General features: G+C 37.8%; 1 protein-coding gene across 3 annotated transcripts in view; it reads left to right on the forward strand.

Annotated features, from left to right (window-relative positions):
- cpxm2 (carboxypeptidase X (M14 family), member 2) overlaps positions 1-23,404 on the forward strand; it is a 31,982-nt gene that overhangs the window by 5,201 nt on the left and 3,377 nt on the right. For 2 of the 3 annotated variants that reach the window (XM_051667890.1, XM_051667891.1), the window contains exons 3-13: positions 5,103-5,746; positions 7,736-7,819; positions 15,747-15,856; positions 18,943-19,082; positions 19,370-19,454; positions 19,623-19,773; positions 19,919-20,007; positions 21,071-21,194; positions 21,260-21,456; positions 22,245-22,424; positions 22,503-22,800. In XM_051667890.1, coding sequence (XP_051523850.1) covers positions 5,482-5,746; positions 7,736-7,819; positions 15,747-15,856; positions 18,943-19,082; positions 19,370-19,454; positions 19,623-19,773; positions 19,919-20,007; positions 21,071-21,194; positions 21,260-21,456; positions 22,245-22,424; positions 22,503-22,800 — 1,723 coding nt within the window. In that variant the 5' untranslated portion in view covers positions 5,103-5,481. Of the gene's footprint in view, positions 1-5,102; positions 5,747-7,735; positions 7,820-15,727; positions 15,857-18,942; positions 19,083-19,369; positions 19,455-19,622; positions 19,774-19,918; positions 20,008-21,070; positions 21,195-21,259; positions 21,457-22,244; positions 22,425-22,502; positions 22,801-23,404 lie in introns of all 3 variants that reach the window. The other variant, XM_051667892.1, reaches the window with a different exon arrangement.

Consider the following 23,404-nt stretch of genomic DNA (forward strand, 5'->3'; position numbering starts at 1 on the left):
ATTGTGTAAGAATGTGTGATGGATTTCAGAAAAGCTGCGTTCATTTTATAACAAAGTTGTTCTAATCATTCAAATATCCATCATCTCTTTTGCAATGTAACAATACACTTCATTAGTGTCGTTATATTGTGAACGCATCAATGGAGTCGAGGGAGTAAACAAACACACTCACTTAAACTGTCCTCTCTCTCATGTAGCGCTGGGAAAAACTATTCATTGAACTGAATCGATTCTTTCGGATAGTTCATGTAAATGAACCAGTTAAAATATACGATTCCCTTATATTTAGCGTTGGGAACCCTGATTCATTGAACTGAATTAGTTATTTTGGATAGTTCATGTAAATGAACCGGTTAAAATATACGATTCCCTTATATTAAGTGTTGGGAACTTTGATTCATTGAACTGAATCGATTCTTTCGGATAGTTCATTTAAATGAACCAGTTAAAATATACGATTCCCTTATATTAAGTGTTGGGAACTTTGATTCATTGAACTGAATCGATTCTTTCGGATAGTTCATGTAAATGAACCAGTTAAAATATACGATTCCCTTATATTAAGTGTTGGGAACTTTGATTCATTGAACTGAATCGATTCTTTCGGATAGTTCATGTAAATGAACCAGTTAAAATATACGATTCCCTTATATTTAGTGTTGGGAACTCTGATTCATTGAACTGAATCGATTCTTTCGGATAGTTCATGTAAATGAACCAGTTAAAATATACGATTCCCTTATATTTAGCGTTGGGAACCCTGATTCATTGAACTGAATTAGTTATTTTGGATAGTTCATGTAAATGAACTGGTTAAAATAAATGATTCACTTATATTTAGCGTTGGGAACTCTGATTCATTGTAACGAATCAGTTCTTTTGAACAGTTCATATAAATTAACCGGTTAAAATAAACGATTCCCTTATATTTAGCGTTGGGAACCCTGATTCATTGTAACGAATCAGTTCTTTCAGATAGTTCATGTAAATGAACTGGTTAAAATAAACGATTCCCTTATATTAAACGTTGGGAACTCTGATTCATTGAACTGAATTAGTTATTTTGGACAGTTCATGTAAATGAACCAGTTAAAATAAACGATTCCCTTATATTTAGCGTTGGGAACTTTGATTCATTGAACTGAATTAGTTATTTTGGATAGTTCATGTAAATGAACCGGTTAAAATATACGATTCCCTTATATTTAGCGTTGGGAACTCTGATTCATTGTAACGAATCAGTTGTTTCAGATAGTTCATGTAAATGAACCAGTTAAAATATACGATTCCCTTATATTTAGCGTTGGGAACTTTGATTCATTGAACTGAATTAGTTATTTTGGATAGTTCATGTAAATGAACCGGTTAAAATATACGATTCCCTTATATTTAGCATTGGGAACTCTGATTCATTGTAACGAATCAGTTGTTTCAGATAGTTCATGTAAATGAACCGGTTAAAATATACGATTCCCTTATATTTAGCGTTGGGAACTTTGATTCATTGAACTGAATTAGTTATTTTAGATAGTTCATGTAAATGAACTGGTTAAAATAAATGATTCACTTATATTTAGTGTTGGGAACTCTGATTCATTGTAATGAATCAGTTCTTTTGAACAGTTCATATAAATTAACCGGTTAAAATATACGATTCCCTTATATTTAGCGTTGGGAACTCTGATTCATTGTAACGAATCAGTTCTTTCAGATAGTTCATGTAAATGAACCGGTTAAAATAAACGATTCCCTTATATTTAGCGTTGGGAACCCTGATTCATTGTAACGAATCAGTTCTTTCAGATAGTTCATGTAAATGAACCAGTTAAAATAAACGATTCCCTTATATTAAACGTTGGGAACTCTGATTCATTGAACTGAATTAGTTATTTTGGACAGTTCATGTAAATGAACCGGTTAAAATAAACGATTCCCTTATATTTAGCGTTGGGAACCCTGATTCATTGAACTGAATTAGTTATTTTGGACAGTTCATGTAAATGAACCGGTTAAAATAAACGATTCCCTTATATTAAACGTTGGGAACTCTGATTCATTGAACTGAATTAGTTATTTTGGACAGTTCATGTAAATGAACCAGTTAAAATAAACGATTCCCTTATATTTAGCGTTGGGAACCCTGATTCATTGTAACGAATCAGTTCTTTCAGATAGTTCATGTAAATGAACTGGTTAAAATAAACGATTCCCTTATATTAAACGTTGGGAACTCTGATTCATTGAACTGAATTAGTTATTTTGGACAGTTCATGTAAATGAACCGGTTAAAATAAACGATTCCCTTATATTTAGCGTTGGGAACCCTGATTCATTGTAACGAATCAGTTCTTTCAGATAGTTCATGTAAATGAGCTGGTTAAAATAAACGATTCCCTTATATTTAGTGTTGGGAACTTTGATTCATTGAACTGAATTAGTTATTTTGGATAGTTCATGTAAATGAACCGGTTAAAATATACGATTCCCTTATATTTAGCGTTGGGAACTTTGATTCATTGAACTGAATTAGTTATTTTGGATAGTTCATGTAAATGAACCGGTTAAAATATACGATTCCCTTATATTTAGCGTTGGGAACTCTGATTCATTGTAACGAATCAGTTGTTTCAGATAGTTCATGTAAATGAACTGGTTAAAATAAACGATTCCCTTAAATTTAGCATTGGGAACTCTGATTCATTGAACTGAATTAGTTATTTTGGATAGTTCATGTAAATGAACTGGTTAAAATAAACGATTCCCTTATATTTAGTGTTGGGAACTCTGATTCATTGAACTGAATTAGTTATTCTGGATAGTTCATGTAAATGAACCGGTTAAAATAAATGATTCACTTATATTTAGTGTTGGGAACTCTGATTCATTGAACTGAATTAGTTATTCTGGATAGTTCATGTAAATGAACCGGTTAAAATAAATGATTCACTTATATTAAGTGTTGGGAACTTTGATTCATTGTAACGAATCAGTTCTTTCGGATAGTTCATGTAAATGAACCGGTTAAAATAAACGATTCCCTTATATTTAGTGTTGGGAACTCTGATTCATTGTAATGAATCGGTTCTTTCGGATTGTTCATGTAAATGAACCGGTTAAAATAAACGATTCCCTTATATTTAGTGTTGGGAACTCTGATTCATTGAACTGAATCGATTCTTTCGGATAGTTCATGTAAATGAACCGGTTAAAATAAACGATTCCCTTATATTTAGTGTTGGGAACTCTGATTCATTGTAATGAATCGGTTCTTTCGGATTGTTCATGTAAATTAACCGGTTAAAATAAACGATTCCCTTATATTAAGCGTTGGGAACTCTGATTCATTGTAACGAATCAGTTCTTTCAGATAGTTCATGTAAATGAACTGGTTAAAATTAATGATTCCCTTATATTAAACGTTGGGAACTCTGATTCATTGAACTGAATTAGTTATTTTGGATAGTTCATGTAAATGAACCGGTTAAAATAAACGATTCCCTTATATTAAACGTTGGGAACTTTGATTCATTGAACTGAATCGGTTCGTTTGGATAGTTCATGTAAATGAACCGGTTAAAATAAACGATTCCCTTAAATTTAGCATTGGGAACTCTGATTCATTGAAATGAATTAGTTATTCTGGCTAGTTCATGTAAATGAACCGGTTAAAATATACGATTCCCTTATATTAAACGTTGGGAACTTTGATTCATTGAACTGAATCAGTTATTTTGGATAGTTCATGTAAATGAACCGGTTAAAATAAACGATTCCCTTAAATTTAGCATTGGGAACTCTGATTCATTGAAATGAATTAGTTATTCTGGCTAGTTCATGTAAATGAACCGGTTAAAATATACGATTCCCTTATATTAAACGTTGGGAACTTTGATTCATTGAACTGAATCAGTTCTTTCGGATAGTTCATTTAAATGAACCGGTTAAAATAAACAATTCCCTTATATTAAGTGTTGGGAACTTTGATTCATTGAACTGAATTAGTTATTTTGGATAGTTCATGTAAATGAACCGGTTAAAATAAATGATTCACTTATATTTAGTGTTGGGAACTCTGATTCATTGTAATGAATCAGTTCTTTTGAACAGTTCATATAAATGAACCGGTTAAAATATACGATTCCCTTATATTTAGCGTTGGGAACTCTGATTCATTGTAACGAATCAGTTCTTTCAGATAGTTCATGTAAATGTAACGGTTAAAATAAATTATTCCCTTAGATTTAGCGTTGGGAACTCTGATTCATTGTAACGAATCAGTTCTTTCAGATAGTTCATGTAAATGTAACGGTTAAAATAAATTATTCCCTTTTATTTAGCGTTGGGAACTCTGATTCATTTTAGTGAATCGGTTCTTTCAGACAGTTTATGGTAATGAACCTGTCTGTATAAATGATTTACTGATTCACTTGTGCCCCGAACAGCCTTAAAGGGACTTTAGCTTCTTTTTTTTTTAAAGTGAAAATTATCTTGTTGTTTATCACTATAGTTCGATTCAGTTATGTAAAATATAGCGTTTCTAGTTTATTATTATTTTAAGGATACATATATGTTCATTGTAATACTTATGAAAACCTTATATGTTTAACCCTTATGGAAATGAACTATGGTATTACTATAGTAATATTGTAGTAACCGTTATTAATGTTGTGGTTATTATGGTTTTCCTACAAATATCACACTTGATTACTGTAGTAAAACCATGGTCAGTTTTAATTCCTATCAGGTGATATTATTGAATTCTGCAATCGCAACTGAATTAAATATCATCTGATTGTTATATATCAAATATATTTTCTTCTTTAAATAGTTTTTATGAAGTTAGCTGCTTTTTGTTAGTAGCTCGTAGCTTTAACTAATTACTTTTTCCTACTTTTTTTGGCCTTATGATGAGATGGGCTCTGACACACACACACACACACACAAAGCGTCACTAATGTGTTAATTGTATCCAGGTCCAGGCAGGTCTCAGAATCAGAACATAATGACAAAAACAACACACACTTCAAACTTCAAACACTGAATCAACAAACTCTGCTTTATTTCTCATTCATAATCTCAGTGTATCTCTGTTTCTCTCTCAGAGTGTCTCACTTTGGTTTAGTGATGTCATGCAGTATGGTAATGACATAAGATGAAAGCTCCACCCAGCCTGAGTGGGACGAGTCACAGCGAGACATCAATGAGAACTCTGGATCAGATCCGTCTGTCTCTCTGCAGCTCCTGTCTCGAGACTTCATGATTCATTGTTTCTTTTTGAAAAACTTCAGAGGGTAAAAAGATCTGACCATCCTCAGCTGTCTCTGTGTTTCCTGCTTTTTCTTCCTCTACTCTTCCAGCTGTCTGTCTCTCTTTATGTCTCACTGTGTCTCTTGAGTGATTTCAGAGACAATAGGAGAACCAGAGAGGACGACAGATCAAGTGAATTTGTCCTGAAGCATCAGGAGATCAGATCCAGCACTGATGATGTACCTCATGATGTCCAAATGTTCCTCAGTGCTCCGGGTTCTTCTGCTGCTCATTCTCCTGGAGTTCTGCTCTGGATATCCAGCTGAAGATGAGGATTATTACATGCAGGAGCTTGTGAGTCGAGAGCATTACCACCGTGTCCCGTCCACAGAGGATAGCGTGACTGATGGCCGTAAAACACCAGGACGAGCCGTTCGGAAGGAGAGCCAAACCAGATTAACTGCATCCAAACAAACAGCTGGATCTGATTCAGTGTCAGGTAACATCTGAACATGCCAGAAATTCGCTCCATGGAAGTACAAAAACGAGAACACATTGTGAGTGTTTGACCCTGTCGAACAGATATTCTTGCATTACTGTGGTGATATCAAACCTCAGGACTCAAGGGGGTGATACTGTTTCATTCAAATGTCTCTGTCATTAAACCAGATGTGTTATTAATTAGAGGTTGACCGATAGTGGATTTTGCCGATACGATAACTAAGGTGCTGAGAACCGTATAATCGGCTGATAGTTTTTGAAATTGATTTATAGAATGTAAAAATAAATGTTTTATTCTTTCTTTATTATGGCGGGCACAGACAAAGAGTCCAAAATGAATAAAATCCCAGATGAAATGTATTGTTCAACTAAAATCCCAAAAATAACCAGAAAAGAATTTGGTAATAATGCAGAACTTTTAAGTATAAACAAGCCTGAAACACACTGGGGACTCTTATTTTGAAATGACAAAATTATGGAAAAAACCGATTGGCATCTGTCGACAGATTTTTGCTGATAACGATAGTTCCAAAAAGCAACTATCGGCACCAATTAATCAGTAAAACCGATATATCGGTCTACCTCTATTATTAATTAGGTTATTAAGGTATCGGTTATTAACCTTAACTGACTGGCTCAGCAATTTTCTCTTTAAACTGATGACAGTAGTTGACCAGAAAGACAAAACTGACCAATAGAAGACTGTTTATGCTAATGTACACTATAGCGCCCCCTGTGGCCAATGTTAATCTCGTCAATTAAATTAATATCGAAGGCGAGACGAAAAAGACGCCTCATGGTGGTAATCAAACGGTTTGAATTAAAACATATTGACAAGAATATGACAGCAAAAAAGTAATATTGCAAGATACAATGCATTAACACTGTTTTTTTTAAAGAAAGAGAAATCTGTAAAGAACTGATGTAAATAATCCAGTTATAGTATGTGCTACATCGCAAAAAAAGATTACGTTTAAAACGTTAAAGTCTCAGTATACATAAGTCAGACATATGAGGTATCATTTGAAAGATTAGAATCTGAACTTTTCAGAGATAAACGTCTCTTCTGCATTTATGTTACTTAAAATAACAAAATAAGGCCTCAAAACATTCGCGTTGAAAATTAGCGCCCCCTAGAGGTAATGGGGTAGAAATATTTATATAAAATAAAAGTCCTTCACATAGCACATAAATGGACAAGTCATATATCACATGAAAGCTCTCATTCTCAGGAATGTGACTGCATAGTTTATTTTGTTGCACTAATACCACAGTTCGAAAGATATTCAAAAGAATCACAAAGTGAAATATGATTTCTGTAAATCATCAAATACAAACGTCTCTTTTATGCACTGATAACTGCTGCTGTAAGCCCCAAATAGACAAAAACTTTATATCTGCTTTTATTTTAGGAAGTTTTCTAAAAAATGAGCCATTGTTTACTTGTCTGTGAGCTTGCTTGTGTGAATAATCCAATGTTATATCTTAGATGTCCAGAACAAAATATGCCATCCAGAAGGAAAAGCATGCAAAACAAATTATTAGAAAAATATGTTTCGACTATTGACGATAAAATGTAAATATATATATATATTTCTAATGCTTACTTCCATCTAGTGGAATAAAATTTGACTTTTCAAAGTGAGGTAGAATGAACAGAACCAGAATTACATGTTTACAAAGTTAGGACAACAACAAAAGTTTTTTTTATTTTTCTTATGGAATATTCTGCATCTGATCACTGGAATGGTTTTACATCTGAGCATGATGAATTCAAGAGTGTTTCCATATGGACCGTGTGTTTATCCTGACGTGACCTCACACACATGAAAGCGTTCAGCAGATCTTCTGATCTTCACATTTATTCTGAACAGCTGAAGATCTTAAGATCATTCTGAAGGCCTCCACTGCTCTGATAAATACGTGAACAGCAGCACACATCAGATGCTACAAGGTCTTTTACTGTGTGTTTGTGTTTGATTCACAGTGAAAACTGGAAATAAAGCAAGTGAGAAGACGGCAGTGAAGACGGTCACTAATGCAGACGCTCTGTTTGTTTCTAAGAGAAACAGTGAGTCAATTAGCTCTTTGAATTATTGATTATTGAACTGAAATTGATCTGTGTAAAGTCACTTTAGTTTATCGTTTGGCACTGAGGATGTTAGTACAGTCATCAGATTAACAGGATTTACAATACTCACTTACATTTACATTTATGCATTTGGTAGACACTTTTATATAAAGCTTATTACTGCTGCACTTTCAAGAAATTACATTTTCCACCTCTGACTCAAAGTACCAGAGCCGTAACTGCCACAGATATTAAGAGACCTTCAATAGTGCAAAGAAAAAAATCTGTGATTATGTTCCCAGAACAGAGTAGAGTTGAACTATTGAACTTGATGAAGCCAATATAAGTGTAAAGAAATACTGATGAAGACTGTAAGAGAATCTCAACCAGAGGTTCCCAGCTCAAAATGTAGATTTTGATCATTTTTTTCCTGGTGAAAGAAATACATAAATGAAGATGAAAGCCAAAATATGAAATGCCATGGATGAATATTTACCGAGTAATCCACTACTTTGTAGAAGGGGGTAAAAATGGCAATTTTCACCTATGATTTTGGAGCAAAACCACAGATCAAAACAATAACCTTAGAAAGGTGTCAGCATCATGATTTTATTTTTACACAGAGATTGGTAGGTCTGTAACTTAAATCAGTTGACTTCAGCAATCCTTGTTGCATTATACGCCAATGGTGACAGTTCAAAAATGGGGGAAAAACACTTTTCATGTTCTTTTTCCAAAGTTGGAGTGTCTATAACTCCAGAAGTATTAAAGATATCTTAATATCCTTTTAGATTCTGCTTCAGAACAAACATTTATTTTTGTATCTTCATTTTAAAGCCCCTCTATGGTTCAATCCCAGAGATATGGGGCTCTCAATGTGACTCCATGTGCAAATTGTTAAATTGTACACATTTTCATTGGTCAAAAACCAAATGTGGGTCACTTTGTATAAAGCTGATACTTATTGTATTTAAAGATGAATGTCTGAAGAACAGTTAATGTTGAAACTAGAACTGTATCTTGTTTCCCTCTATCAAAACAATTGCATAGAACATACCATTTTTTTTAACAATGTCTGAGCGCCACAAATACACTGAAATGGTCGTTGAATAAATGAAGGTACATTTCTAGTTTCAGCATTATTTGTTCTTCAGACATTCTTCTTTAAACACAATAAGTATCAGCTTTATACAAAGTGACCCGCATTTGGTTTTCAACCATTGAATATGGGTAAAATTCAACAATTTGCACATGGAGCCAAACTGAGAGCCCCATATCTCTGGGAATGAACCATACAGAGCCTTATAAATGGAAATGCAAAAAGGAAAGTTTGTTCTGAAGCAGAATCTAAAAGGATATTAAGATATCTTTAATACTTCTGGAGTTACAGGCACTCCAACTTTGGAAAAAGAACATGAAAAGTGTTTTTCCCCCATTTTTGAACTGTCACCATTGGCGTATAATGCAACAAGTATTGCTAAAGTCAACTGATTTAAGTTACAGACCTACCAATCTCTGTGTAAAAATAAAATCATGATGCTGACACCTTTCTAAGGTTATTTTTTTGATCTGTGGTTTTGCTCCAAAATCATAGGTGAAAATTGCCATTTTGACCTCCTTCTACCAAATAGTGGATTACTCAGTAAATATTCATCCATGGCATTTAATGGTAAATGGTCTGCACTTATATAGTGCCTTTTTTAACCCTTAGCAGTTCCAAAGCACTTTACACTGTGACTCATTCACCCATTCATACACACCAATGACAGCAGAGCTGCCATGCAAGGTGTTAGCCTGCCATTGGGAGCAACTTTGGGTTCAGTGTCTTGCCCAAGGACACTTTGACATGTGGAGTTATGTGGGCCAGGAATTGAACTGCTAACCCTGCGATTAGTGGCCAACCTGCTCTACCACCTGAGCCACAGCTGCCCCTATTTAATGTTTTGGCTTTCATCTTCATTTATGTATTCCTTTCACCAGAAAATAAATGATCAAAATCTAAATTTTGAGCTGGGAACCTCTGGTTGAGTTGACACGGAACAACCCAAGAAAACTGAAGCATGTGTGCAGAAAAAACAGAAATAAGTATTAAATAAAAGTAAACACTCCAGACAGTCTACACCTGGTAATAAGATGCTAAATGCTGGTCTAAAATATTTTGTGATCGGATCACAAAAACCACATACGGATGTAGTCAAAAACACATGTGACCAGATCGCATTTGAGGTGTGAAACGCAGTCTGTCCTGAATGCATCCCGGACAGCAGTGAAGCACAACCCCTCACCTGTCAATCAACCACTGCGCTAAAATAACAGTTTGCTGTTTACGTGCAGCTTTAAAAGGAAATAACCGTCTAAATCTCCTCTTGAAATCCCAACACAAGTGCTCACAGGACACACATCGTAATACCGTAAGTAAACGTGGTCTCAGAGACACGTTTGATGACTTCCTGTCTGAGCAGCAGTGATGACATCATCACTTGTGTGATTCAACAGAACTCCGGTGATTTTGGTTTGCTAACAGTAGAAGAATAACAGCCGTGTTTGTTTGAGTCCAAAGCGAGATCCTGATGTGTCATTAAAGGATTCTCACTGACCTCATGAGGGTCGTTTATAGCTGCACATGATTGTCGGTTTGTTGTAATGATTTCAGATTCAGCTGCGTGTCCAGATGCGGATGTCCTCAGAGATATAAACAGACTCTCATTCCAACAGAAACTAACATGAGTCAGTGGGTTTATTACTGTTAAAATACTCAAAAGTCATTGACATTTCTATATTCATTTATCCAGTTATGCTCAGCTGTAAAATGTCTCATCTGCTAGAGACTGTGAGTGATTTTTAAAAATCCTTCACACCGAAATCACTGGGAAAGTCATTGGTTCATGATGTGGGGAATCAAAATCATTACCATTGCTTAATTGAATTATAGAAAGATTTTACATGTAATTTAATGTCTTACATTCAGGTAAGATTCATCGAGCCAACTTCATTTCGTTGGATTAGGTCAAATGAATGTACTATAGCAGTTTTAAGTTCATCAAACTTGATTTACTAAGGTTTATTTAACACATTTTCCTATGTTGGTCCAACTCCACTGAGTGGAGACTCTTGTATCACCCTGGAGGGGTTTACTGTGCGATAACAACCGGCTGACTGTACATTATCCCGCTTATCACACAGCTACTATCCAAATAAATAAATACATGGAAATAAAATATAGATTTGCATTAAAATGATGTAGAAGAAAGAAATGGCTGAACTGCTCAAATCCAGCTCCTGTTTGTGTCAGAGTTCTGTTGGTGTTTATTTAGTAAATAATGACCGTCTGAGTGCTCATTATCCTGCTTATTACAAGACTACTTAATTAATAAATGCACATGAAACATTGATTTGAGTTTAGATTATTTTATTAGCTTACTTGTAGAGATCACACAGTGATACGAGAACCAGGAAACATGATTCGCAATACCCGGATGGCTAGATGGCACCATTTGACCAATCAATAGGTGGCGCCATAATGATTCTAATTGCCTGTTTTCTGTTTCTGGTCTCAAGACGCAATGTAAAACCAGAGATCTTCTATACAGAGATAATAACCTCCGCGGCTCTATCATAGGAGAGCGTAACGGTCAACTAGCGTGTTACGACTCTAAGTCACCGTTTGTGGATACCATACAAACGAATGGGGAGAGCTGTAAACTGACACCTACCTGTTGCAAAATAGTCTGTTATTTCTCTTATAAAACAGCAATTTTACTGTAGTAAACTCCACACATATTCTAAAAGCATTGTTTAGTGTATAACATGTTGAAGATTGGCGAACCGGCGGTCAATTCATTAAATAATGAGCTGTTTCCTCACAAAAGCAGTTTATTCAGCACACTGAAGCATTTCCTCCATAGACATCCATTCAAAAAGAACGGCCTCTTATCTCCTCGCCAGTGTACCGCCATAGAATGTCTACGGGACCGCCATGCTACGCTGTTTTATGCTAACCTTGTAGGCTCCCCTATGTAGAAGGGTTCTGTTAAAACTAACTGAAACGAATGATCCAGATGGAGAAAAACTACTATTTAAGTGTTATTCTGAGTAAAAATGAATTTCAGACTCTAGTACTATACATAGAGCCACATGTTTTCTACTAATGTAATACTTTACCCGCTAAGTATATAAGCCGATTCGGTGAAAATACTGGAGACCGGAAATTGAAAACAGTTGAGTCGTGAAACACTTCCATGATCAGGAAGAAGGGTGGATTGCTTAAGTATATGCCAGGACAGTGAACGTTTTGCACTGTGAATTTAATAGGAACTACATATAGAGTTAAGCAGTACTTGAATCAAGTATCACTTTAAAGTGAAAGTCCTTCCTCAAAGTGGGCACAAGCGCTAATCTTCATCATAATAGTAACCCCCAAAACTCCAGTACTGGAGCAGGATATAGCTGCAGACTGAGCTCCAAAAAAGGGTGGAAGCTTCAAACCACCATCAAAGACATACAAAGCCCCCAACCTAACCTTTACCCTAACCCTAACTCTGAGTGGAAGTGCCATCTGCTTTTGGAGTTGAACCCCCCCCCCCTTCTGGACTTTCCCTGCCCTCTTTTGGAGATCTCCAGGCTGCAGCAATACCTACTTGAGAAAATTAAACATTTATAAATCTCCCGCTGTTCTCAAAGACAAATAAAATAACACTTCATTTCACATTTGGCAGACGCTTTTATCCAAAGTGACTTGCAGTGCACTTATTACAGGGACAATCCCCCTGGAGCAATCTGGAGTTAAGTGTCTTGCTCAAGGACACAATGGTGGTGACTATGGGGATCAAACTGGCAATTATGTACCAGTTACTTGCTTTAACCCACTACACCACCACCACTCACAGAACCATTTCAACACTGGTTCTGTTCAGTCCAATACACATCATACTGTGAACTCGAAATCCCCTGCTGAGTTCATCAGTGCTACATTAACAACACAAAAACAAGTAAACTTCCATTATACAAATTTACAAAAAAATGCAATGAAATTAAGCTGTGAATAAATGTTCTAGAATTGTGTTACTTTACTTAATTTTATTAAGTAAATTGAAAAAGCAGCAAAAATCCTTTAGTTTGAGTGTGTGATCTCATCATTTACACTGTTTTACTGTCCGTTACCGCGGTGCACAGTGACCCCCAGGCTGGGTGGATTTGGGATTTCTCTGTAAATATGTTTCTTGGCGGACACATTGAAATGAAGCAGTCGTGGAGGATTTGAATATTCTTCAATATTTTGTGACACAATATAATAAAACATCAGCTGACAGTAACTTCAGCATTCGATTTATGATTAATACATTTGATAAACTCATGTGTTTCTCTTCTGGTGTCATGCAGTTAAAGTTTGTTTCAGACAGATTCATGAGCTGTTGTGTTTGGCACTGATGCTGTTATTTACTGAAGCACTGATGAATCTTATCAACTTCATCATCACACAGACTTGAGAAATGAACAGTGTTTTATTTAAAGTGCTGATTCAGAGTTTTTTCAGCTCATAGTGAAATCCAGACGCCAGCGAGTCTTCTGGGTAATTTATGTGCTGACAGAAAGAAAAATGAATCCTTATTAATCATATCTGAACACATCATTAACTTTTATTTCTTCTTTTATTAAACTACAGAATTTATTGATTTATTCTTCATTCAGAGCAGAAATATTGTCATTCATAACATCCTTTACCTTTTCATGCACCCTCATAAATGATTTAATATACTGGAGAAAATATTATCTCACTTTAAAAAAATAAAAAAATTAATATATTTTTCTTTTATGACAATTTAGATTATTTTAAATAATTTCACTACTATAATATCAGCAGAGGTGGAATGTATTTTCATTTAACCTCCTGAGACCCGAGTGTGAGTTTTACATTTCCCTCTTTGATTTATAACTAGTAGCATCTAATAAACAAACAAATAAAATTTTCTTTTTTTCTCCTAAAAATGTATGTCCTCATATGTGGACAGCGGGACTAAGTTGTGAGATTATAAATAACACTAAGCTATAGAAAGTCTGATTTATGATGTTTCCAGGAGTGTTGATTATTCATGACATTACAGACATTACATCAGAAATTATCATAATTAATTCAGATTCAAAGTAATGTCCAGCATCATCCAATCACTGTCAATCATGTTAAAATAAAATGATACATTATAAATTCTGAATCTATGTACTGATTATCATTGTCACATGTCCATCAAACATGTTGAGTGATCCAAACATCATCTGCAGCCTGAAACTGAACTTTTGATCAGATTTTAGGAGTGAATGCACTTAACTGCATAGAGAGCTATAGGATGCTCCCTTGCTCCCTATTTAGTGAATGACTTAACCTCCAGTGTGCTGTCTGTCTGCACTGGTCTCAGAACAGTTTCAAATGCACCTTATTTTCATCCTAACTCCATATAAAGCCTCTGAAAACAACATTTATCAGTTTTTGTATGCATCCATTAATTCTCAATGTAATGCACAGTAAATTATCGGATATTTTAACTGAAACTGAACATACAGTCCACGTACGTGGTCATTGTGTTTAACAGCGTGGCGTTTTGTGATAAATTGCTCAAATTTAAAAAATAGCATATTGGATGAAACTAGAGACTCTAATCTTTTGACTCAAACAGGTTTCAGTGTAAAAACTTAATTCAGTTTCTTACCAGATGTAGCTTTGTTGCTGTTTCTCCCAAAGACAAACTCCGCTGAGATCAGCACCATGTTGTTTGGTCACATGACTCCGTATGTTGAAAGTTTATCCCTTTACTGACAGCACAGAGTCTCCTGAACTGAGATCAGTCCGTTTAAATTAAATGAAATTATGCGTTGTATATAGCGAAGCAAAAATACAACATCCATGCATGTGTACATGGGGTCATACAAGGTGAAAGTTAAAGTGAATTAATTAAGAAAAATGAAATAAAATGATCAAGTAAATTTACCAGTATTTGTTTGCTTTATTTCTTTCGGTTATGAAAGAATTTTCAGTGGATGAGGTGTAAAATTAGGTTAAAAGTGTCATAGTCTTTTTTTTTTTCTCCCCAATTTGGAATGCCCAATTCCCAATGCACTCTAAGTCCTCGTGGTGGTGTAGTGACTCGCCTCAATCCGGGTGACGGAGGACGAATCTCAGTTGCCGCGTCTGAGACCGTCAATCCGCGCATCTTATCATGTGGCTTGTTGAGCGCATTACCGTGGAGATGTAGAGCATGTGGAGGCTTCACGCTATTCTCTGCAGCATCCACACACAACTCACCACACACCCCACTGAGAGCGAGAACCACTAATCACGACCACGAGGAGGTTACCCCATGTGACTCTACCCTCCCTAGCAACCGGGACAATTTGGTTGCTTAGGAGACCTGGCTGGAGTCACTCAGAACACCCTGGATTCGAACTCGTGACTCCAGGTGTGATAGTGAGCGTCAATACTCGCTGAGATACCCAGACCCCCCCACATTCATGTGTTTGATGTTTTCACAGAATTGATTGATCTTCTCATCAGATGATTGTCTGGACACTTTCAGAGCCGCATTTACACTGTCAGATGATTTTTTCCCACAGATATCTGGATTAAATCTTGTCACATGGAAAAAGAAAAAACACACTTGAGATCAGAATTTTTCCTCTTTGATTTGGGCGGCTTTCACATGTGCTTGTAAATGTATTATGTGTCTGATATCATCTGATCAACATAAGCACTTGTTATCTACACCACCATATTGACAACACACTCAGAAGTCACGTTAGCTTGACAATAGTGATAAACACGAGACATCTCAAATCCCTTGCACATCTGAATGTGTTCATCTGTATTCACAAGAGTACTAATGTACAGGTCGCTAGTAAAACACTGTATTCCAGAGTCAGTTTAATGTCTTCTTCTCAGATTGTCCTCCTCTGGGTTTGGAGACTGTTAAGATCGATGATTTCCAGCTTCACGCATCCACCATGAAACACTACGGTCTGGGACCTCACAGGGGTCGACTCAACATCCAGGTGAGATCGCAGTATCATCAATGACTGTCTGAACTTGGTTTGCGTCCAGATTTTCCCTTAGAGCAACATTACTGGTCAGCAGGCTTCTTCTAGCTTAACTAGCACTGAACCAGTCTAAACCAGCATGGAAATTCACACTGGTCTAGGTTGCTCTTATTAGCAGTTTATTTCAAACTGGATTCATTCAAAACAGAATTTGTTCTTAATGTTCCACTGTGGTTCATGAATGACAAACTTAAGCAGGAATAATGGATTGGAAACACTCTTCAAATGTGACCCAGTTTCTGAGAGACAGACAGAGCGCTTTATGCTGCTGGTTTTGGGTCAAGATCGTTATTTATTAAGGGTTCAATCTGATCCATAAAACCTCAAAGGTTTTTGGAATGAATGAGCATTAAAGGAATAGTTCACCCAAGAGTCTTTCTAAACCCGTATGACTTTCTTTCTTCTGTGGAACACAAATATGTTCATATGGACTACTGTTATGATACCTTTATGGTGATTCCAGAAGCTCGACAACCCCTGGTTTCAGTGTATGGAAAAGAGCAGCATAAAGATTCTGCTAAATATCTCATTTTGTCACACAGCGACAGATGTTTGTGAAGGTGTGTGAGAATCTGTCAGCTCTTCTGTGCTGCTTTTATGACAAAAGCAGAACTGGAGTCTAATGCCATGGAAAGTGTGTGGGTGTGACTTTGTGCATGTGTGTCTTTGTGCATGTGTGTCTTTGTGTGTGAGAGTGTGTGAGTGTGTATGTGTCTGTGTGTGTGTGTGTGTGTGTGAGTGTGTCTGTGTGTGAGAGTGTGTGAGTCTCTGAATGTGTGTGTGTGTGTGTCTCTGTGTGTAAGTGTGTGTGTCTCTGTGTGTTTGTGTGTGCGTATCTGTGTGTGTGTATGTGTGTATCTCTGTGTGTGTTTGTGTTTATGTGTTTGTGTGTGTGTCTGTGTGTTTGTTTATGTGTGAGTGTGTGTGTGTGTGTCTCTCTCTGTGTGTGTATGTCTTTGTGTGTGTGTGTCTGTGTGTTTGTGTGTATGTGTTTGTGTATGTCTCTGTGTCTCTCTCTCTCTCTGTGTTCTGTGTTTGTGTTTGTGTGTGTGTGTGTGTGTATGTATCTGTGTGTGTGTCTCTATCTCTCTCTGTGTGTGTGTGTGTGTGTGTGTCTCTCTCTGTGTGTTTGTGTATGTGTTTATGTGTGTGTGTGTGTGTCTGTGTGTTTGTGTGTATGTGTTTATGTGTTTGTGTGTGTGTGTGTGTCTCTCTCTGTGTGTTTGTGTATGTGTTTATGTGTTTGTGTGTGTGAGTGTGTATGTCTCTGTGTGTCTCTCTCTCTCTCTGTGTGTTTGTGTGTGTGTGTCTCTCTCTGTGTGTTTGTGTATGTGTTTATGTGTGTGTGTGTGTGTGTGTCTGTGTGTTTGTGTGTATGTGTTTATGTGTTTGTGTGTGTGAGTGTGTATGTCTCTGTGTGTGTCTCTCTCTCTCTCTGTGTGTTTGTGTGTATGTGTTTGTGAGTGTATGTCTCTGTGTGTCTCTCTCTCTCTGTGTGTGTATGTGTTTGTGTGTGTGTGTGTGTGTGTCTCTCTCTCTCTGTGTGTGTGTATGTGTTTGTGTGTGTGAGTGTGTATGTCTCTGTGTGTGTGTCTCTCTCTCTCTGTGTGTGTATGTGTTTGTGTGTGTGAGTGTGTATGTCTCTGTGTGTGTGTCTCTCTCTCTCTGTGTGTGTGTCTGTGTTTGTGTTTTTGTGTGTGTGTGTGTCGCTGTGTTTATGTGTTTGTGTGTGTGTGTCTGTGTGTCTGTGTTTATGTGTTTGTGTGTGTGTGTGTGTATATGTCTCTGTGTGTCTCTCTCTCTCTCTCTCTCTCTCTCTCTCTCTCTCTGCGTGTGTGTGTATGTGTGTTTGTGTGTGTGTCTGTGTTTATGTGTTTGTGTGTGTGTGTGTGTGTGTGTGTCACTGTGTTTATGTGTTTGTTGTGTGTGTCTGTGTGTCTGTGTTTGTGTGTGTGTGTGTGTGTGTATGTCTCTGTGTGTCTCTCTCTCTCTGTGTGTTTGTGTGTATGTGTTTGTGTGTGTGTGTATATGTCTCTGTGTCTCTCTCTCTCTCTCTCTCTCTCTCTCTCTCTCTCTCTCTCTCTGCGTGTGTGTGTATGTGTGTTTGTGTGTGTGTCTGTGTTTATGTGTTTGTGTGTGTGTGTGTGTGTGTCACTGTGTTTATGTGTTTGTTGTGTGTGTCTGTGTGTCTGTGTTTGTGTGTGTGTGTGTGTGTGTGTGTATGTCTCTGTGTGTCTCTCTCTCTCTCTCTGTGTGTTTGTGTGTATGTGTTTGTGTGTGTATGTCTTTGTGTGTCTCTCTCTCTCTGTGTGTGTATGTGTTTGTGTGTGTGTGTCTCTCTCTCTCTGTGTGTGTGTCTGTGTTTATGTGTTTGTGTGTGTGTGTGTGTGTGTCGCTGTGTTTATGTGTGTGTGTCTGTGTTTATGTGTTTGTGTGTGTGTGTGTGTGTGTATGTCTCTGTGTGTCTCTCTCTCTCTCTCTCTCTCTCTCTCTCTCTGCGTGTGTGTGTATGTGTGTGTGTGTGTCTCTGTGTTGGCATCTGTCTCCTGCAAAAATTCATTCCTTTTTCCATGATCAGATTCAACAAAAAGTTCAAATGATCTCCAGAGTGATTCAGTTCATTTCACTCACTCAGACACATCTGAAGGAAATTACAATGTAACACTTTTGATTCCTCAAACATTCTGTTTTAATAAACTTCTGTAATTAAGTCTGAACCACTTACAGACTCCATTCAAACTGTGTTTTGCAGATATTTTAGAACAAAAGCTTTTGTGTTTGTGAAAACTTCAAAAAAAAAAAGTAAACAGAGTCCCTTTGTTTTAATGTTGTCTTTGTCTGTAGGTGGGTTTGTTTGTTTGTCTGTAGGATGGCTTGTTTGTCTTTAATGTTGTTTGTTTGCATACAGTGATTTGTTTAATGTTTGTTTGTCTGTAGGCTATTTGTTTGTTTAATGTTTGTCTGTAGGGTGGTTTGTTTATCTTTAATGCTGTTTGTTTGTATGGTGATTTGTTTAATGGTGTTTGTTTGTTTGTCTATAGGGGGGTTTGTTTGAAGATGATCTGTATGACGGCGGCTGGTGTGCCGGTAGGAATGACCCGCTGCAGTGGTTTGAGGTGGACGCTCGCAGACTCACCAGATTCACAGGTGTCATCACTCAGGGGCGGAGCTCTCTCTGGTCGTGAGTTCACACAGACAATAACAGTCATTTATCATCTCGTGTGAAGGGTGATGGAATCAAATAAACTCATTTCCCTCATTAGTAACTGCAGCTCACAGTCTTTAGATCTTTACACCTGAAATGAATTGAGGGGAATTGAAATCCTTTCTAAATGTTCACAAAAATGTAATAAAGATATCACATGTGTCTTGAGTCCCAGTTGAAGGGAGGTTGTGTAGTGTGTGTGTGTAAGATACAACCAGACTATTTAGCTCTGTCTGTATTTCTTGTGTATGTGTGTGTTTCAGGAGTGATTGGGTGAGCTCATATAAAGTTCTGTTTAGTAATGATTCTCACAGCTGGATGACCCTTAAGAACGGCTCCAGAGATCTGGTGAGACACAAAACACAGTCCGTGTTTCACTCATGAGAGAAACTGCACTATCAGTTTGATTATATATTTACAGTAAAGTGCATTGCTCATGTACAGTGGCAGATGCCATTCATAAACACAGTGATAGAAATGACCTGACGATAAGAATATTTCTGCTCGTCTCAGTAGATTTTCCCTGGAAATCAAGAGAAGGAAATTCCCGTCCTGAACACTTTCCCAGAACCCGTGGTGGCACGTTACATCCGCATCAATCCTCGATCCTGGTACCCCGGCGGCAGCATCTGTATGCGCTTGGAGATCCTCGGCTGCCCGATGCCAGGTGTGAATGCTGTGACCCGCGGGGAGCGCCTCGACACTCACAAACACACGTTGCTTTGATTCACAAACAGAAAGAATCAGCAGAACTTTGTCAACTGCAGACTGAACATTTTGCTTTTTTCATTATTTTTAAATGTTTCTTACAGATCCAAACAATTATTACAGGAGACGAAATGAGATCACCACCACAGATATCCTGGACTTTAAACACCACAGTTATAAAGAGATGAGACAGGTACAGTGAGTATCACCTGTACAAATATAAAATTATATATGATGCACATATAATAATGTTATAAAGTATTAAATCTAGAGTTCCCACAGTCATGGAAAACCTGGAAATATCAGGGGAATTAAACATTTACATTTTTAGGCCTGGAAAAGACATGGAAAGTAATTCAATTTTAAAAGTCATGGAAAAATCATGGCAATCTCTTTTGTGAATAAATATTTTTCTAGTTTTTCACTGTACTGAGATATGTAATGAGCCAGATATCGCGTGTTGTGTAGAGTAACATTTGCTTGCAAGCTAAAGTGATGTCCAGTTTGTCAGTAAAAGACTCCAGTCACATCAGTAACCTTATAAAAGCTCTTTTATTCTACATGGAGAGGGTCCACACATGAGGGCTGCCATCTTTGGATCACATGACCAGCGAATACAGCTCGCTTAAAGGGACAGTTCACCCAAAAATGAAAATTCTCTCATCATTTACTCACCCTCATACCTCAGATGTGTTTGACTTTCTTTCTTCTGCGGTACACAAATTAAGATTTTTAGAAGAATATTTCAGCTCTGTAGGTCCATACAATGCAAGTGAATGGTGACCAGAACTTTGAAGCTCCATAAAGCACATAAATGCAGCATAAAAGTAATCCATAAGACTCCAGTGGTTTAATCCATGTCTTCAGAAGTGATATGATAGGTGTGGGTGAGAAACAGTTCAATATTTAATTCCTTTTTTATTATAAATCTTCACTTTCAGATGTAACAGTGAAACTAAACAGGCGCCACATGTGACTTTCAGCCAGGTTTAAACTTTAAAAATCCCAGATTTTCAGTGTGCTCTCTGATGTTTGTATTGATCACATTATAGATTACATGTGTTGCTGTTGAGATGTCATTCAATAAAGCTGATGCAGATGTTACTGTGTTATAAACGTCAATCACACTGGTCATGTGATCACAGCTCAGTGAACATCATATTATGTGTTTGTGCTCTTCACTCGAGCTCATGATCTCCATCTGGAATAAAAATCAAAAGAGTAAATAATCCAGAGACTCTGTTTGTCTTTCTCAGCTGATGAAGGTGGTGAATGATATGTGTCCAAACATCACGCGCATCTACAACATCGGCAAAAGTTACAACGGACAGAAACTTTACGCCATCGAGATCTCTGACAACCCGGGAGAGCACGAGCTCGGTAAGGCCTCAGTAGTGAGTACTAGTTGGTGCACATTACAGGTAGATCAGCGTTTGTCTTCACAGGTGAGCCTGAGTTTCGCTACACCGCCGGTTCCCATGGAAACGAGGTGCTGGGGCGGGAGCTGCTGCTGCTGCTCATGCAGTTCATGTGTCAGGAGTATCTGTCCGGTAACCCACGGATACGCCACCTGGTGGACGAGACACGCATACACCTGCTGCCGTCCATCAACACCGACGGTTACGAGAAAGCTTCTGAAGTGGTACGATTGCATAAATAAAATATTCAAAATACAGACCACGCTTTTAAAATTTAAAATTGGTCAATTAATGCTGGCTGCCACCCCTGGAGTTTGCTAGCTTGCTAGTTCGATTCCAGCCAGGTCTCCTAAGCAACCAAATTGGCCCGGTTGCTAGGGAGGGTAGAGTCACATGGGGTAACCTCCTCGTGGTCGCTATAATGTGGTTCGTTCTCGGTGGGGTGTGTGGAGAGTTGTGCGTGGATGCCGCGAAGCCTCCACACGCGTTATGTCTCCGTGGCAACGCACTCAACAAGCCACGTGAAAAGATGTGCGGATTGATAGTCTCAGACGCGGAGGCAACTGAGATTCGTCCTCCGCCACCTGGATTGAGGTGAATCACTACGCCACCATGAGGACTTAAAAAAAAGCGCATTGGGAATTGGGCATTCCAAATTGGGTGAAAAAGGGAAAAAATAAATGAATAAATAAATAAATAAAAAAGAAAATTGGTCAATTAAGCACTAGTTATTACCTTTGGCTGATTGGTCATTTTCAATCCATGAAAATGTAACTATTATCTAATTTACACATTATAAAATGTAATGGAATCCAATTACTCCAAGTAATTTTTTTTTTTTTCAGATTACAGGTAATCTGTTACTACCCAGCACTTGTGACAACTAGTCCCAGTCTCCCCTACATGCTTAAATATGCATAAATTAATGTTTTTGCATTGCATAAACACGCACATGCACTAAACTCCTCGTCATGTTCTCGTGTTTGTGTGTGTGTGTGTGTGTGTGTATCAGGGGTCAGAGTTGAGCGGCTGGTCTCTTGGCCGTTGGTCTCAGGACGGTCTGGACATTCATCATAACTTCCCGGATCTCAACTCTCTCCTCTGGGACGCAGAAGCCCGTAAACGAGTCCCGCGCAAATACTTCAACCACCACATCCCCGTCCCAGACTGGTACCAATCCACAAACGCCACTGTAAGTTCATGAGCGTTTCGCTGCTGTGACGTCACTTCTGCTGAAATACTCTGACCTCTGACCTCTCGCTGCCCGCAGGTTGCCACAGAGACCCGCGCTCTGGTGTCGTGGATGGAGAAGATCCCGTTCGTGTTGGGTGGGAATCTTCAGGGCGGCGAGCTGGTGGTGACGTTCCCGTACGACCGCACACGCTCTGTGACGGCGCTCCGAGAGGCCACGCCCACTCCTGACGATCACGTGTTCCGCTGGCTGGCGTTCTCCTATGCGTCCACACATCGTCTCATGACGGACGTCAGTCGCCGCGTCTGCCACACCGACGACTTTGCCAGAGAGGACGGAACCATCAACGGGGCGTTGTGGCACACAGCTGCAGGAAGTGAGTGGAATTCTGCCACACACAACACTGATGTTACAATGCAGCAGTATTAAAGAGTAACTAACTAAAAGTAGTGACGCTACTAACTTAACTGAAGAATACTTCAGTAGCGTGACAGTAGGTCAGCTGTTTTCATAACTGTCCTCTCTCGTGTAGCGCTGGGCAAACTGAATCATTGAAGTGAATCGGTTCTTTCAGACGATTTATGTAAATGAACTGTTTCACATAAATGATTCACTGATTCACTTGAGCTCTGCGCAGTTTTAAAGAGACTTTATCTTCTCTTTTTGAAGCAAAATATTCAGTACATTGCTGCTGTTTATCACTATATTTAGACTCACTTATATGAAACAGTGTGTTTTCTAGTTTTATTAGTTTAAATTAAGTATACATTTGTTCAATTTAATGATGTCACCCTAGTTAAATACACAACTGTCAGGTGATATTATGTATTTCTGCAATGAGAACTTTTATAAAGCAGCATATCAAACGAAACTAGAGACTCTCCTCTTTACAGCCAAACAGGTTTCAATGAAAAAACATAAAGAGATTTCTTACCAGAGGCACTTTTGTTGGCGCTGCGCCTGTAGAAGCGCTTCACAGA

This window comes from Myxocyprinus asiaticus, chromosome 32 (genome assembly GCF_019703515.2).
Source record: "Myxocyprinus asiaticus isolate MX2 ecotype Aquarium Trade chromosome 32, UBuf_Myxa_2, whole genome shotgun sequence".
NCBI lineage: Eukaryota > Metazoa > Chordata > Actinopteri > Cypriniformes > Catostomidae > Myxocyprinus > Myxocyprinus asiaticus.